The 18997-nt window shown below is 31.9% G+C and overlaps 1 protein-coding gene across 1 annotated transcript; it reads right to left on the bottom strand.

Moving 5' to 3' along the window:
• Positions 1 to 14802: 14802 nt before the first annotated feature.
• Positions 14803 to 18768, bottom strand: LOC122021560. The gene is made up of 8 exons (XM_042579678.1): positions 18586 to 18768; positions 17476 to 17722; positions 17062 to 17355; positions 16819 to 16924; positions 16530 to 16689; positions 15368 to 15544; positions 15219 to 15294; positions 14803 to 14840 (listed from the first exon to the last, which is right to left on the bottom strand). The coding sequence occupies exons 1-8, from the start codon at positions 18766 to 18768 to the stop codon at positions 14803 to 14805; spliced, it is 1281 nt and encodes a 426-aa protein (XP_042435612.1).
• Positions 18769 to 18997: the final 229 nt, after the last annotated feature.

The following is an 18997-nucleotide window of genomic DNA, read 5'->3' as shown; positions in this document are numbered from 1 at the left end:
GGGATCTACCTCGAGCATCAGGGTGTCAGGGACCGGAGAATCCCAGTCCCTGCATGCAGGTAGCGTTGATTAGAGATCTTCTTACGACTGGGTCAACATAGAACACAGCTCATCACACTCCCTCTCTGGGGTCATGGCAACTTAGCTTGGTCCGTGTTCCAATTAACCACGTCATTTCGACAATTCCGTTTTCTCAGATTCCCAATAGGATCAACATTCGTGAATAATATATTCACAAATTATGTTCATTAATAAAACTATATCAATATGCTAAATAAATAATAAAATAAAAAAAATAAAAAATTTGAATTATTAAGCTCAATAACCAATCAAACAAGTAAAAATTTCAAACAATCAAATAACCTTAAATTGAGATTTTGATAACATCTAAACGAATCAAACTTGAACCAAACTTGAATTGAGAGCTCGATAACATCAAAGCAAACAAAGCTCAGCCAAGTTTCAAACAAACTCAAGCTCATTAAAAATAAGTCAAGCCAAGATTGAACAATCATTTCACATGCTTAATTTATTTTAAGTTCAACTCGACTTGACTCGGTTTTCCTATCAAATAAGCTTGAACACCCTAAACCTTGACTTGGCTCAGCTTATTTACAACCCTACACAAAATCACATTTCAAAAGTAATTTCGTCCAAAATTTGCCACAAAATCATATTCCAAAAGTTGTGATGAACTTATTTTTGTTGTAAAATTTATAGCAACCTTATGTTTTTTGGGGCAAATATACGTTTCATTAGTATATTTAGGCAGTTGGTGTGAATGTTTCTCATTTCTCATTTCTCTCTTGTGTGTTATTGCATTTGAATTCCTCAAGTATTCCGGTTTTGAATTTTGCAACAATAATAATTTGAGCCACGGATTTTACGATAAATTTTTTTTTTTTACTAATTTTGTGATAATAATTTATTTTGTTATTAATTTTATGATGAAAATTTATTTTATTACTAATTCCGTTATTTACAAGTGACTATTTCTTTTTTTGTCATTAATTATGTTATAGATCTATGATAAATTTTTTTCATCATTAAAATTTATCGCTAAATCTATGTTGTTTTGTAGTGTTAATATGCAGATGGATATTTCAAGATCTCAACTAAACAACTCGTCCTTTAGTATATAATTTTCATACTTGCTAACATTTATTCAGTTGTATCGCTTAGCGAGAAACATGACATTTGATTCTGGTTAGTATGTCGAAATCTCAACTAATGTTTCTAAACTACTCTTTTCAATTTACTTTTGAATTCCCCGTCTGTTCTTATATATCTGCCTTTTCAAATTCTTTAGGCGGAAAAAGTAAAAGAAGGCACCAGAGCTTTAGAGACTTCTAGCAAACAAATTGTGAAGACTGGTGAGATAGGCATTGTTATCTCTTGTTTATAGATGTTTTCTGAACTTCCATCTCTTTGCCTTTTGTCCTCATCACCATTATGATACAAGTTTTGCACTCTGAGCAATCTCTAGTTTGGAAAGACATTATGCACAGATGTGGCAGCTACCCCTTAAATATTTGATATACAATTACTATAATATTTTTATATTTTAAAATTATTTTTTATCGATAATCTTTATCAATTATTTTTTATTACGTGCATATGAAATATCTAACTCTTTGCCGCTATAAAATTTATGGATTCGACTAAAGTGAGGATGAAGATGAATAACACGAGGAGAAGGCACGACATTAAAAAAAAAAGTTTTTCTGATGCAATTTATGATAAATTGTTGAAAAAAATGCATTGTAAAAAAATTTTGCAACGAAATCTTTGGTGAAAAAAATTTCATCGTAGAAAAGTCGTCCCCAAATTCTGCGATGAAAATACACAATTCAGCATAAATTTTGCTACGAATGTTATTTTCTAACAAAATTAGTAGGAAAATTACAAAAAAAAAATTATTGTAAAATTTAGAAATGCAGATATGCCAAGAAATTTTTTCCAACTGCAGATTTTCCAATGAATTTTCTAATTCGTTGTAGATTTCTATGATAAATTTCCAACTTCGTTGCAAATTTTGCGACATCGCAAAAAATCAATGACGAATTCTTAAATTCGTCGCAGATTCTGTGACAAATATTAAAATTCATCGTAAAAAATTTACGATGAATTCTTAAATTCGTTGCAAATATTTTGAAATTAATTTTTCAAATAGTTTTGAAATTGATTTTTTAAAGAATTTTACAAATAATTTTGATATTGATAATTGATTTTTCATAGGATTTTCTAAATAATTTTGAAATTGATTTTTCAAATATTTTTAAAGAATTTTCAAATAATTTTTAAAGAATTTTTAAAATGATTTTAAAAAAAAACAAATAATTTTTAAAGATTTTTTTTTCAAATAATTTTTAAAAAATTTAAAAGATCCATCTTAAATTAAATTTAAGATGACTTAATCAAATTAATTATTTTAGACTAAGTTCAACCTAGATCCATCTCACCCGATTCTAGGTTATCAATTAGGTAATCTTAAATAGTTTTGTGAGATGATTATCTTTTAATTTTGGTTATTTCTAAGATTTAATTTACATTTGAGTTAAACTTAGGATTTTCAATTAGTCAATTAAACATACATTTCAAGGATTGGTTCCCAGGTCGTGGCAAGACACTGGGTCTTCTTGGGTATGAGATCATCCACCACTTCCTAGACAGACCCGCTCAACGAAATTATGTATTTAATTTACTGTTTGAAACCCTTAGGTTTAACTGGGCAAGTGCAAATTACGCCTAGGTCCTTACACTATCTTGATTTAAACATGCATATTAAAAAGTAGAAAGTTCAAGCATCAAACAATTCATTTTATGATAAAAATAGTCTTTTTATTGGCTCCCTTAGATTATAGCCTCGATATATTCTATCAAGGTAATGAATCTGATCCTTGGGGACCCAATATATTCCAATTCAAACTTGATTAACCAAGTTTGACTTGGGGACCCATGCTTGGACTATGTTTCTATTGTTTCTATTAACTAGGGATACATACCTAATCCCTCTCATGTGATTGGTCACTCGTCCGTGCAGTGTACACCAGATCTGTCTTACGAGGAAGTGTCAAAGTAAATTCATGATCGTTAGGTCCGGAAGTTGAGAAACAAGGAGATTATAATGGTAAAGGTTTTATGGGGAAATCAATTGATGGAGGAAGCTACGTGGGAATCTGAATTGGATATGCGCAACTGCTACCCCGAATTATTCGATAAGTCAAATTTCGAGGATGGATTTTTTTTTTAGAGGGAGAGAATTATAAGGCCTCACGAGCGTAACCAAGGGATTTATTGGTGAAATTTCCTAAGGACACGAAGCTAACTAAGTGGTTAAATTTATATAATTTCTATGAAATTGAAGAAAAATTTCTACCTGAATTTTAAAATAAATCTGGTATAACACAACAGGATAGAAGTAAGGAATTTAATGGAGACATGAGGGAGATACTATAGTTAAGCTAGGTGGCGATTAATTTAATTAGTTTAAGTTGAAGCAATTGGGGGATTAATTTTAAGTAGCTTATGTTGATGCAAATAAACCCAAGTATAAATACCTAGTTACTGTGCCGATTCTTTCCTCTCAACCTCACTCGCTGCTCTCCGAAGAAAAATCGCCGCCTCTATTCTTGTCATCTTCGTCGGCGTGACAGAGCGACAAACCCTTGTGCCCAAGCTTCGGTCAAGCGACGCGCAGTGCAGCCCATTTCCAGTAGAGGCATTGGAGAAGGAAGGCAAGTACTTTCCGATTATGTGAGGGAGACATTACGCAGGATGGGACAGAGGGTTTGCGGACGATGTAATCGACACTACAAAAAAACCAATGTTTTAGAACCGGTCTTCTAAGAGCGTTTGATTAACCACTTTAAATATGTGTAGCAACAAGAGTGGTTAAATGAAACCGCTTGTAAAAGGTAAGAGTAATAGGAGCGGTTGGAAAACCGATCCAGTTGATTAATTGCAATTACATCGGTTATTTAAAACCATTTTGAACGTCATGAAATTTAAGAGCGGTTTTATAAACCAATTCAATTTTTTATTTGGCAGCGGTTTATTAGACTTTTTAAAGTGGTCAGCAAAACCGTTTCTACAAAGTCACATATATTTTTTTAACCTAGGGTCTTTTGCCAATTATTAATATTTAAATTTCCTCAATTTTTAACCCTACTCCCCACATACACACAACAAATCGTGAATCATTCTCCTTACTTCTTAAAAATCCAACATTCCGAGCGAGATACTTAGAAAACATAACAATCCAATTTCTGCGCTATTGTTGGCTTCTCTGTCATCGGAAATTAATACGCATGGAATCCATCTTCTAATTTTATTAAAAAATTATTTTATAGATAACAATACAAACTGTCGATTAATTCGGTGAAGTCCAAAATTAAATTACGTTAATATTCTTTTTTATTTTCATACCTAAAATAATTTTAAAGCTTATTAATAATTTTATCTTCTTATCTTTATCAAAATTTTTATAAAATAAATACACGCAACATGTGTATTTCATTAATCAAAATGTGAGATGCGTTACATACTTTAATTAATGAAATAAATAAAATAAACAATCAATGCATATAATTGAAACATACTAAATAAATCTGAGAAAGGGAACAAATAAAATTTTTGATATATTACTAAAATAGATTTAAAACTACAATTTACAATTCCATTAATTAAATTGTATACCGAATAAAAACTAACTTAAATTTTAATGTGAGTCAGGTTGGTTATTCTCTCTCTTTTTTTATGAAACAGGTTGGCTATTCTCTCGCAAGAGGGCAAAGTTGTGTGCGACTGTAGCCTTTATGCGGGCAACACGATTCGAAAGAGAGCAGAGCAAGCGACAGTGTCAACCGACGATTCCTCATCGTAAGTCTTTCTCCTCTATTTCTCCTCTTTGTTCTTTTTCTTCCACTGAATTAGGCCGGCTTGTGCCGAGATCGCAAGTTAATCCCTAATTGATAGTTTTCCATTTTATCAATTCTCAATTTCAATTATAAACTAACCATCAAAACCATTTGCAGGAAAATGATCCGTATATATTTTAAAAATCATAAAATAAAAGTGTTAACTAAACAATTCATTTCACGCGTTTTTATCTAAATACTCATTATAATAACTCATTATCAATCTTATCATTATCTATATTATAAAATATAATCATATTTTATTTATATAATGGACGCGCGGTGCAGCCCATTTCCAGTAGAGGCATTGGAGAAGGAAGGCAAGTACTTTCCGATTATGTGAGGGAGACATTACGCAGGATGGGACAGAGGGTTTGCGGATGATGTAATCGACACTACAAAAAAACCAATGTTTTAGAACCGGTCTTCTAAGAGCGTTTGATTAACCACTCTAAATATGTAGCAACAAGAGTGGTTAAATGAAACCGCTTGTAAAAGGTAAGAGTAATAGGAGCGGTTGGAAAACCGATCCAGTTGATTAATTGCAACATCGGTTATTTAAAATCATTTTGAACGTCATGAAATTTAAGAGCGGTTTTATAAACCAATTCAATTTTTTATTTGGCAGCGGTTTATTAGACTTTTTAAAGTGGTCAACAAAACCGTTTCTACAAAGTCACATATATTTTTTTAACCTAGGGTATTTTGCCTATTATTAATATTTAAATTTCCTCAATTTTTAACCCTACTCCCCACATTCACACAACAAATCGTGAATCATTCTCCTTACTCCTTAAAAATCCAACATTCCGATCGAGATACTTAGAAAAAATAACAATCCAATTTCTACGCTATTGTTGGCTTCTCTGTCACCGGAAATTAATACGCATGGAATCCATTTTCTAATTTTATTAAAAAATTATTTTATAGATAACAATACAAACTGTCGACTGATTCGGTGAAGTCCAAAATTAAATTACGTTAATATTCTTTTTTATTTTCATACCTAAAATAATTTTAAAGCTTATTAATAATTTTATCTTCTTATCTTTATCAAAATTTTTATAAAATAAATACACGCAACATGTGTATTTCATTAATCAAAATGTGAGATGCGTTACATACTTTAATTAATGAAATAAATAAAATAAACAATCGATGCATATAATTGAAACATACTAAATAAATCTGAGAAAGGGAACAAATAAAATTTTTGATATATTACTAAAATAGATTTAAAACTACAATTTACAATTCCATTAATTAAATTGTATACCGAATAAAAACTAACTTAAATTTTAATGTGAGTCAGGTTGGTTATTCTCTCTCTTTTTTTATGAAACAGGTTGGCTATTCTCTCGCAAGAGGGCAAAGTTGTGTGCGACTGTAGCCTTTATGCGGGCAACACGATTCGAAAGAGAGCAAAGCAAGCGACAGTGTCAACCGGCGATTCCTCATCGTAAGCCTTTCTCCTCTATTTCTCCTCTTTGTTTTTTTTCTTCCACTGAATTAGGCCGGCTTGCGCCGAGATCGCAAGTTAATCCCTAATTGATAGTTTTCCATTTTATCAATTCTCAATTTCAATTATAAACTAACCATCAAAACCATTTGTAGGAAAATGATCCGTATATATTTTAAAATTCATAAAATAAAAATGTTAACTAAACAATTCATTTCACGCGTTTTTATCTAAATACTCATTATAATAACTCATTATCAATCTTATCATTGTCTATATTATAAAATATAATTATATTTTATTTATATAAATGGGCGCGCGGTGCAACCCATTTCCAGTACAGGCATTGGAGAAGGAAGGCAAGTACTTTCCGATTATGTGAGGGAGACATTAGCAGGATGGGACAAAGGGTTTGCGGACGATGTAATCGACACTACAAAAAAACCAATGTTTTAGAACCGGTCTTCTAAGAGCGTTTGATTAACCACTCTAAATATGTGTAGCAACAAGAGTGGTTAAATGAAATCGCTTGTAAAAGGTAAGAGTAATAGGAGCGGTTGGAAAACCGATCCAGTTGATTAATTGCAACATCGGTTATTTAAAACCATTTTGAACGTCATGAAATTTAAGAGCGGTTTTATAAATCAATTCAATTTTTTATTTGGCAGCGGTTTATTAGACTTTTTAAAGTGGTCAACAAAACCGTTTCTACAAAGTCACATATATTTTTTTAACCTAGGGTATTTTGCCTATTATTAATATTTAAATTTCCTCAATTTTTAACCCTACTCCCCACATACACACAACAAATCGTGAATCATTCTCCTTACTCCTTAAAAATCCAACATTCCGATCGAGATACTTAGAAAAAATAACAATCCAATTTCTGCGCTATTGTTGGCTTCTCTGTCACCGGAAATTAATACGCATGGAATCCATCTTCTAATTTTATTAAAAAATTATTTTATAGATAATAATACAAACTGTCGATTGATTCGGTGAAGTCCAAAATTAAATTACGTTAATATTCTTTTTTATTTTCATACCTAAAATAATTTTAAAACTTATTAATAATTTTATCTTCTTATCTTTATCAAAATTTTTATAAAATAAATACACGCAGCATGTGTATTTCATTAATCAAAATGTGAGATGTGTTACATACTTTAATTAATGAAATAAATAAAATAAACAATCGATGCATATAATTGGAACATACTAAATAAATCTGAGAAAGGGAACAAATAAAATTTTTGATATATTACTAAAATAGATTTAAAACTACAATTTACAATTCCATTAATTAAATTGTATACCGAATAGAAACTAACTTAAATTTTAATGTGAGTCAGGTTGGTTATTCTCTCTCTTTTTTTATGAAACAGGTTGGCTATTCTCTCGCAAGAGGGCAAAGTTGTGTGCGACTGTAGCCTTTATGCGGGCAACACGATTCGAAAGAGAGCAGAGCAAGCGACAGTGTCAACCGGCGATTCCTCATCGTAAGCCTTTCTCCTCTATTTCTCCTCTTTGTTCTTTTTCTTCCACTGAATTAGGCCGGCTTGCGCCGAGATCGCAAGTTAATCCCTAATTGATAGTTTTCCATTTTATCAATTCTCAATTTCAATTATAAACTAACCATCAAAACCATTTGCAGGAAAATGATCCGTATATATTTTAAAAATCATAAAATAAAAGTGTTAACTAAACAATTCATTTCACGCGTTTTTATCTAAATACTCATTATAATAACTCATTATCAATCTTATCATTGTCTATATTATAAAATATAATCATATTTTATTTATATAAATGGACGCGCGGTGCAGCCCATTTCCAGTAGAGGCATTGGAGAAGGAAGGCAAGTACTTTCCGATAATGTGAGGGAGACATTACGCAGGATGGGACAGAGGATTTGCGGACGATGTAATCGACAATACAAAAAAACCAATGTTTTAGAACCGGTCTTCTAAGAGCGTTTGATTAACCACTCTAAATATGTGTAGCAACAAGAGTGGTTAAATGAAACCGCTTGTAAAAGGTAAGAGTAATAGGAGCGGTTGGAAAACCGATCCAGTTGATTAATTGCAACATCGGTTATTTAAAACCATTTTGAACGTCATGAAATTTAAGAGCGGTTTTATAAACCAATTCAATTTTTTATTTGGCAGCGGTTTATTAGACTTTTTAAAGTGGTCAACAAAACCGTTTCTACAAAGTCACATATATTTTTTTAACCTAGGGTATTTTGCCTATTATTAATATTTAAATTTCCTCAATTTTTAACCCTACTCCCCACATACACACAACAAATCGTGAATCATTTTCCTTACTCCTTAAAAATCCAACATTCCGATCGAGATACTTAGAAAAATAACAATCCAATTTCTGCGCTATTGTTGGCTTCTCTGTCACCGGAAATTAATACGCATGGAATCCATCTTCTAATTTTATTAAAAAATTATTTTATAGATAACAATACAAACTGTCGATTGATTCGGTGAAGTCCAAAATTAAATTACGTTAATATTCTTTTTTATTTTCATACCTAAAATAATTTTAAAGCTTATTAATAATTTTATCTTCTTATCTTTATCAAAATTTTTATAAAATAAATACACGCAACATGTGTATTTCATTAATCAAAATGTGAGATGTGTTACATACTTTAATTAATGAAATAAATAAAATAAACAATCGATGCATATAATTGAAACATACTAAATAAATATGAGAAAGGGAACAAATAAATTTTTTGATATATTACTAAAATAGATTTAAAACTACAATTTACAATTCCATTAATTAAATTGTATACCGAATAAAAACTAACTTAAATTTTAATGTGAGTCAGGTTGGTTATTCTCTCTTTTTTTTTATGAAACAGGTTGGCTATTCTCTCGCAAGAGGGCAAAGTTGTGTGCGACTGTAGCCTTTATGCGGGCAACACGATTCGAAAGAGAGCAGAGCAAGCGACAGTGTCAACCGGCGATTCCTCATCGTAAGCCTTTCTCCTCTATTTCTCCTCTTTGTTCTTTTTCTTCCACTGAATTAGGCCGGCTTGCGCCGAGATCGCAAGTTAATCCCTAATTGATAGTTTTCCATTTTATCAATTCTCAATTTCAATTATAAACTAACCATCAAAACCATTTGCAAGAAAATGATCCGTATATATTTTAAAAATCATAAAATAAAAGTGTTAACTAAACAATTCATTTCACGCATTTTTATCTAAATACTCATTATAATAACTCATTATCAATCTTATCATTGTCTATATTATAAAATATAATCATATTTTATTTATATAAATGGATGCAATGTAAAATTTGCTCGTTGGTGAATTATTTTAAGAAAGAATAAAATTACTATACTTGCGCAATTTTAATATGGTTCACCAAGATTCTAACCATAAAATTTTACCAAAATAGAAACTAAAATACCATGTTTATTGGCTATGAAAGGGCTCCCCTTATTTTAGCGCTCACATTATTTTGCTAATTTTTTTTCCTTGATTCCCGCTTTTAATTTCTAGAACCCTAAACTTACCTATCTAATGTATTGCTATATATTGCTTCATCTACTCATCTCCTTTTACCGATACTTCTCAGGAGAACATTACAACTAATTTTGATTCTTGGAGGTAAATTTTTGCTTGAAGTATATATATATATATATATATATATATATATATATATATATATATATATATATATATATTTGAATCTAGTTTCTAGAATTTTGGGTGACTGTCCCAGACTATATTATCATTTTAGGCGTGATTAATTTTTATTTTCGTGGTTTAAAGATGTTGATATCTCGTTATGTTTTTTACTATCTTTTGTTAGCTTTTATTTATTGTCGTCATTTTACAGATAAAGTTGTTTGATCTTAATTTTTTGGCCTTTTTTCGAAATTGTCAAAATTTAAAGATATAAAATCTGGATAAGAGTTTGAATTTGCAACATAAATATGAGTATGTAATCATCTTTTGAAAAATGTTACACACTTGTTGTCTATTTCTTGTAGGAATTGCTTCACTTTGAAAATGGTGAACAAAAGAATTCAAAAGTTGCTTCAAAATACCATAGGACGATCTAGAAGAGAAGAATCAAATAATAGAGGATTAAATGGTGAAAATGAACCATAAGATGTACCACTGTCACACTCTCCATCGGAAACACAAAATGTTGAATTGGACTTGCAACACAATGTTGAGCATAATGAGGGAGGTTAGAATTTTTTTAGGGATATGAATAGCTAATTGAATTTACAATGAAGTAACATTATGTTTTTTTAATGAATTAATATTATGTTTTAAATACTTTTTTAGGTTCATCTCAAAGGAGCCAAAATACATGGGGTAGGATAGTGATGAGGGATGTTCATTCATTAGGTCCCAATGACTTACTAGTTGTAAGATTTAATGAAAGGGGTCAACCTTATGGAGAAATGCAACCCACGTTTTCAAATTGTGGGAACGATTACTCGAAATGGAAACTTGTTACCCCTTAGTTTTCTAGACTGGAGGAAAATATCTAAAAATCATTTGGATCTTGCGTGGGGATCTATAACTGTAAATTGAGAAAATATCCGTAGACCTCCTCCATAAGAGAAATCGAATGGTAACAGCTAGAATTTGATAAAAAGATATTTTGATTTATATTAGGGTGGGAAATAAATAATATGTTTTTAGATGAATAATATGCTATTTTGATTGACAACGATTGTTCGTAAGGATTATGTACTGATTTTTTATGATGGAATGCCATTGTTTTTTTCATATATTTATTATGTTGAGTTATGGAATGATTTATAAAGAAACATAAATGTTTTTTTTAAAATAAAAAATAAAAAATCTGCCATCTACAAAAGACCATTCCAAAAAATTAAAAAAATTGATATTAAACCATTCCAAAATTACAAAAAACCGCTTCGAAATACGACTTTCAAGAGCAGTTACGAAATCGTTCCACATGAACACATATAGAAGCAGTGAATAGAAGCACTCTTGCAACTCACATTTAGGAGCGGTTATTATGTGCTCCTGATATGTGCAAACAAAAGCGGTTTCATAAACCGCTCCTAGTTTTCACCTTCTATAGCGGTTTAAAAACCATGGCAATATCCATGTTTCACAATCGGTTAGTCAACCGATTCAACATCCTCACTTGCAAAATCGGTTAACAACCGTACAATTGAGGATATATTAGAGTGATTTTTAACCGGTGGAAAAACTAACATTTTAGAGCGGTTAGGACAACATTTACCACCGCTTTTATCTTCCGCTCTAACTAGGCCTAGCAACGGTGGCAACAAGTGCGCTTGCCAAACCGTTGCAATATTTATAGCAACGGTGGAAAACCGCTCCTACAAGTCAAATTAACCGATCCTATAGCTTCTTTTTTTTGTAGTGCGAGAAGACGAGATGGACATGTGCTACTGCCCAGAAGTCCCAGGGGTGTTGTATAGGTTCTGTTTTGTATGAGACTGTTATTGGAGTAAAAGGTCTTGTGTGTGTTTTACCTGTTCCAACAGTGACTGTTCAATTGCGACATTACTGTTTCGTTGGGTGTGTTGATTTGATGTGGTATATTTGCTTCCATGGTTCTTATATATCGGTTGTTGTTTTCTTTTTTTTTTTAAAAAAAAAATTACTTGGGTCTAAGGATGTTTCAATATTCCTCATAAGAAAAATGAAGAAAACATTAGACAAGAAATTGCAATAGAGAATATAGCCTTCAGATTGCATCAGGTGGTAAGCTTAATGTTATACAAAAGATAGATGGTAGTTCAATTAGGTCACACAATGGAATCTAGACTCTCCTTATATGGTTGAAACTGCAAAACAAATACAAACACTTTTTGGCAAGCTCCAAAGTTCATATGAAACTACATTCATCAGTAGCTAACTTAATGTCATGTGTTCGGAGACCATTCAGAAACAGGGGAAAAAAAGGAAAACACAAGTGCAACTCACCTGAAATGCTATTTCATCAAGATTATAAGTTCCTTCCATATGATTTTCCAAGATATTTACCGCCATGTTCACAGTTCTAGCGCAAAGGTTCCCCTTTGCTCTGAAGGAACATTAGCTTAAATAGTTTTAAAATTACTAAATCGTGTAGGATAATTTCACCCCTAATCAATCATACCAATGTTAAAAATTAATCGAATCAATTTCTGTTTGAAAACTAGTTGACTAATTCTTTTTACCGATCGAATCAATATCTCTATGTAAGAAAGTTTCTAAAATTTTGAACAAATCAATATAATAAAATTAGTTGACTGATTTATTTTTATATTAACAGTGTATAAAGTCGATTGTGGATAAAATCGGTTGATAAAACAAATGATTTCGGATTGATATGAAACTAATTTCTATATGTTCAACTAGCTCTCCTGATTATAGTCATGCTCTCAAATATTAATTTGACCCAATATATTAAAAACAATAATTTTTTGAACACGAATATGTTCAAAATATTTAATTCGTATTCAAAAAATCATCGCTCTGAATATATTGAGTTAAATTGAAGTTTTGATGACATATATATAATTAGGAAAACTATATGAACAATCTGAGGATGTTTAGTCCATCAGCAGATTTTGTCCAAAACCAGCTGATGGACCAAACGACCTCGGATTAACATAAAATTAGCTTGTATATATTCATCTAATTCTCCTGATTATATCCCTCAAATGTTAATTTGACAAATATATTAAGAACAGTGATTTTTTAAATATGAATATATTTGAATTCAAACATATTCATATTTAAAAATTCAATGCTCGCAATATATTGAATCAAATTGATATTTGAGGGCATGGATATAATCAAAAGAACTAGACGAACATATACAAGCTAGTTTCATGTCAATCCGAGGATATTTGGTCCATTAACCAGTTTTGCCCAAAATAGTTTGATGAACTAAACATCCTCGGATTGACATGAAGTTAGTTCCTATATGTTTATCTAGTTTTCCTAATTTATATTCATACCTCATATATCAATTTGACTCAATATATTAAGAGTATTGATTTTATAAACACAAATTTTGGCATGAATATAATCACTGCTCTTGATATATTGAGTTAAATTAACATTTTAGTGCATGTATATAATCAAGAGAACTAGTTGAAAACATAGAAGTTAATTTTATGTCAATCCAAAGTCGTTTGATCCATCAATCGATTTTGTCCAAAATCGACTGATGAACCAGATGATCTCCGATTGATATGAAACTAGCTCATATATGATCGTTTACTTCTACTAATTATATCCATGCCCCTCAACACTAATTTGACCTGATATACTGATAGCAGTTATTTTTTATACATGAATATATTTAAAAACTTTAATTTATATTAAAAAATCAATGCTCTTAATATATTGAGTCAAATTGACGTTTGAGAGCAAGAATATAATAAGGAGAAGTATACGAACACATAAAAACTAGTTTCACATTAATCCGAGGTTGTTTGGTCCATCAACCAATTTTGGGCAATCTCAGCTGATAGACCAAATATCTTTGAATATGAAACTAGTTTTTATGTGTTCGTCTTGTTCTCCAAATTACATTCATGCTTTCAAATATCAATTTGACCAAATATATCGAGAGCAGTGATTTTTTGAACATGAATTAGATTTTTCAAACACATTTATATTAAAAAAATCACAGCTCTCAATATATTAAATCAAATTGATGTTTGAGGGTATGAATATAATCAGGAGAATTAGAAGGCCATATATGAGATAGTTTCACATCAATCTAAGGTTGTTGTGTCCATCAATTGATTTTGGGCAAAATCGACTGATGAACCAAACATCATCTGATTGATATGAAAGTAATTCTTATATGTTCGTCTAGTTCTTCTAATTATATTCTTACTCTCAAACATCAATTTAACCTAATATATTGAGAGTATCGATTTTTTAACACAAATTAAATTTTTTGAATATATTCTTATTTAAAAAAAATCATTGCTCTTAATATATTGAGTTAAATTAATGTTTGAGGGCATGAATATAATTAGGAGAACTAGAACGCATAAAACTAGTTTCATATCCAGGGGCGGAACCAGAAAAAAATTTCAGGGGGGCTGAGTTACATAGATATTTTTTGGTGCGACTAAATAAAAATATTTAATTATTAATGTTTTACATTAACTCTTGCATAATATACGATGCTGCAGAAACTATATACATGAAGTCTGAAATCTAATTGACAAAGAAGTTAAGCTCTAGCCTATTCATTTCCAGTGTGTTGATCCCTCCAAGGGTCTAACTCTTGCATAATATATGTTGCTGCAAAAACTGCAGCCAAATAAATATGAACGTCACTCATATAAATCATAATATGCATGAAATTCTCATGACAGATAGTGTAGAACATAGCAAAAAAAGAGGTTCAGAATTTTAAGAAATCAACGATGAACAAAGAACACTTTAATAGCAAATATTTCTGCCAATACAGAAGCAATAAGAAATAGTTGTACATCTCATTTTGCAACCCACTTGATGACTAACAACATGAAACACTCTCCATGCAAAAGCTATTAGCCATTTAGCCTATTAAGTTAATCGCAACCAATTGATCTTGTTGAATACTTAGGATTCTCATTTAAACCATATAACAGACTGCAATTCTAATACTTATAATATGTGGTTGAAATGATATTGTTAGAGTTTACCAAGAGTCCAAGAGACTAGAACTTGAGAGCCTTTCCCTTGTCCCACTTAATACTCGACCGAATCTCCATAACCTGATAAATTAACATTGAGAATATTTGATCTAACTTGTAAGAAAAAAAAACTAGAAGTTTAGAAAAGATTAGTCTACCTTTCTTCCGGGTTGGCACAGAAGTCTGCGACGGCCGATGAGTCAGTACAGAAGGAGATAATTGGATTCTACGAGACTGCATTCGTTGAAAATGTTGTAATATTTGCTCATTTTCAATTGTAGAAAAAAATATCCTTTTCAATATATACAACTAGACTATCATTCATCCATTGATCTTCCATTCTATTGCGTAAATCAGTCTTCACAGTCTTCATTGCAGAAAAAACTCGTTTAACCGAAGCAGTTGCAACTGGTAAAAGTAATGCCAACTCTATCATATGATAAACTAATGGGAATACCAAATGGTTTTCAGTCTCAACCAATTTCTGAGCAAGAATTCCGAAGTCATCAATTGAAGAAAAGTAAGGATCATCCCGCAGATTATAAAAGTAACTAATAAGTTGTTGTTCCAAAAATAAATAATCAGTACCACAGAAGTCCTCAGGATAAAAATCAGCAAGATGGATGAGTTTGTGAAATCAAATTAAGAGAAAAAATTTCTTGGATGAAGACATGATATGCAATCTAGCAATTCCGTACTAACTTCTAAACAATGATTATTCATCTCTTGTATAATTAAATCAACAACCTAGCATTCAAATTTGCAACCATGATAACATTAATAATCAATGAAATCTCTTTAACAAAAAAAAAATAGATTTTTAGAAATAATACCCGACAAAAAATCTCCACACGATAATGATGAAAATTGGTGATGAGTTGCCCTCTACGCCTGCCATGCCCATGAGTTAGCATGTTGTCCTCTATATCAAGTATTGGAATCATATTCAATTCACAAAATATGTTGACTTGTTCCAAAATTATCTGCCATCCATCTTCCCTGAAGTCTTGTAATCGACATTTCATACTTCTAACCAAGGACATGACTTGAACAATATTTTGATCCCCTTGTTGTAGGGAAAGTGATAACTCATTTGTAATTCCCAATATATACTTCATCAAATGGAACACAAAAACAAATTGATAACTCTCTATCTTCTCAATTAAACCTACGACAACACCTTTATTCGCAGAATAAGAGGCATCATCATGTACATTTCCTAACACTTCTATCACTGAAGACCATATAGAGCATAAACGAAGTAATGTTAAGTAGTGTGATCCCCAACGAGTATCTCCAGGTCTTGCTAAACTAGTTTCTTGATTTTTTCCTTTTCCACTAGTAATTTCTCCACTTTCCAATTCAGCAATTATCTTATCATGTTAAATCTTTCTATGTTGATCTCTCCTCTTACAAGATGCTCCAGATATATTCACAATCATGGTTATATACCCAAAAAATTCACTCACAGTGAAATTGTCATGGGCAACAGCAACAAGAACTAATTGGAGCCGATGAGAGAAACAATGAACATACATTGCAAATGGATTTTCTTGTAGTACCAGGGATTTCAATCCATTAAACTCGTCACGCATATTTGAAGCTCCATCATATCCTTGGCCTCTCAATCTAGATAATGATAAACCATGTTGCACAAATAAAGCATCAATAGCCATTTTCAAAGAATGAGAACTAGTGTCAGGCACATGCATAACCGCAAGAAATCGTTCAATCACACATCCTTCTTTATTCACATACCTCAAAACAACTCTCATATGTTCCTTCACTGAACTGTCCCGAGCCTCATCAACCATCAAAGAAAAGAATTTATCTCCAATATCATTGATTATAGCAAGTGTGATCTCTGAAGCACAAGCACGTGTTAAATCCTTTTGAATTTTTGGAGAAGTCAATGATTGTTTGCAGGAGCATTTTGTTTTATAACTTTAGAAACCTCTTCATTTCGCTGACTATACCATTCAAGCAACTCAAGAAAATTACCTCTATTTGAAGAACTAGTTGACTCATCGTGTCCTAGAAAAGGTAACCCTTGCTTCAATAAAAATCGTGTCACATCCAACATTACAGTTAAACGAGTGTGATAATCAATTTCCATATCGCGACTATGTACTCGTAAAATATTCCCCACACTATGCCTTTGATCTTGAAAAGCCTCAAATTGTATTCTAGCTTCATTGTGACAGCTATTCACAGTCCCCATATGACGATTGAATATTTCTAATGCTCTTTTCCAATTGTTGTATCCATCTTTTATAAAGGCATTATCTACATTTTCTTTATTTAACAGTTTGAAAAGATAACACCAAAAGCAAAATGCAGCATCTTTTGATATGCTATACTCTAGTCATGTATATTTTTTATACTAAGTTCCTTGAAAACTTCTTTCTTGATTACCAAAAGTTATTTTCGGATACACATGACCATTTGGTTGACAAGGCCCTCGGAGCACATACTCTCTTCGAGCTTGATCTTGAATAGCAATATCAAATTCTTCAATTGATTTTTGTAATCCCGGATCACTAACAATATCATCCAAATTTAATTCTACATGGGATTGATTTTCCACTTGTTCAATAGCATTCGGCTCATTAGAAGAGCCAGAGCTGGAACTACGAGTTCGTTTAAAAAATCTCTCCATATCCTACACAAATAAATAACTAAAAATAAATTATGTAATGAAAAAATATATGTTAAACTAAAACTTTAATAAACTACCAATCTACCACTAGGTCCACTACAAATGCAATAGAAAACTAAACTTTAATAAATTATGTAATGAAAAATGTACAAATACAATTCTGTACATTAAACTAAAACTTTAATAAACTTTAATAAATTATGTAATGGAAAAATGTACAAATGCAATTCTGTACATTTTACAAAAAAAAACATGAAATAATGAAAACTACCAATCTAATAGAAAACTAAATTTCAATGGTAAAATGATATTCTAATTTCTATACATTTCCAAAAAAAATCAAACTATAAAAAAAAAATACAACAAATCTAAGTTCAAACCTTATGGAGAAATGACGTTGGAACTTAGAACCTTAGAGATTCGGTTGCCGGTTGGAGAAAGGAGAATACTGCCGCCACAGCGCCGCTTGTCGCTTGGCTGTTCGCGAGCGAGACCAGGGGTCCGCGACTCCACAGAGGCTCAGAGGCACCGACTACCGTACTTGGAGACTTGGTTGGAGGATTGAAGCCTTGGACTCTAGAGCCTTGGAGGAGAGTTGGAGCGGGAGAGGAAGAGATTTGGGATTTAGGGTTTCCGCCGCCGTTCTGTGAAGCAGCAGCGAAGAGGGCAAATTGGCAAGTCGGCAACGAATTAAAGAAAATAAAAGCAGATGTCGTGTTTAATGTTTTTATTTTTTTTATTATTATTTCACTTATTTAACATGGACCCACTTACTACTAAGTTGTATACTTGTATATTATTTAATTAAAAATGCTAAGAAAGTAAGAATATGAAAAAAAAACGTCTCGTTCTTTTCGTCACTGCACCTGCACCTGCACGACGCACCACACAAACGCACCGGGGCACCGCCCGCAGCGGCACCACGCCACTGCCTGACCACCGCACCGGTGCACGACGCACCACGGCACCGCGCCTACACAGCTACACGGGCACTGACAGCAAGCGCCATGGGCGGCGTCCAGGTGGGGGAGGCTGAAGCCTCCTCTCATCCTCTTGCGTTGTTTAGAAATTTTCTTGTCGTCCGACGATGTCAATGGATGGCAGCCACGCTGGGGGGGGGGGGGGCTGAAGCCCCCCTCAGCCCCCAGTTGGTCCGCCACTGTTCATATCAATCAAAGATTGTTTGGTCCACCAACTAATTTTGTCCAAAATCGACTTTATATAATAATGAAAAATGATTTGTAGAGAAAAAAATCTTAAGAATAAATACATAAAATG

This window comes from Zingiber officinale, chromosome 9A, assembly GCF_018446385.1.
Source record: "Zingiber officinale cultivar Zhangliang chromosome 9A, Zo_v1.1, whole genome shotgun sequence".
Taxonomy (NCBI): domain Eukaryota; kingdom Viridiplantae; phylum Streptophyta; class Magnoliopsida; order Zingiberales; family Zingiberaceae; genus Zingiber; species Zingiber officinale.
Note: the sequence above shows the minus strand (reverse complement) of the source record. Positions and strands in the feature narration are given on the sequence as shown.

Excerpts from the sequence above, each read along its gene's own strand:
- LOC122021560 (XM_042579678.1), bottom strand. The coding sequence starts at position 18,768 with ATGAGAGGAGGCTTCAGCCTCCCCCACCTGGACGCCGCCCATGGCGCT. Across the intron at positions 17,723-18,585 it reads GGTGCGTCGTGCAGGTGCAG|GATATGGAGAGATTTTTTAA; the intron begins GTGCAGTGACGA and ends TTATTTGTGTAG. Across the intron at positions 15,545-16,529 it reads TTGCCCATGACAATTTCACT|AAATTGGTTGAGACTGAAAA; the intron begins GTGAGTGAATTT and ends ATTCTTGCTCAG.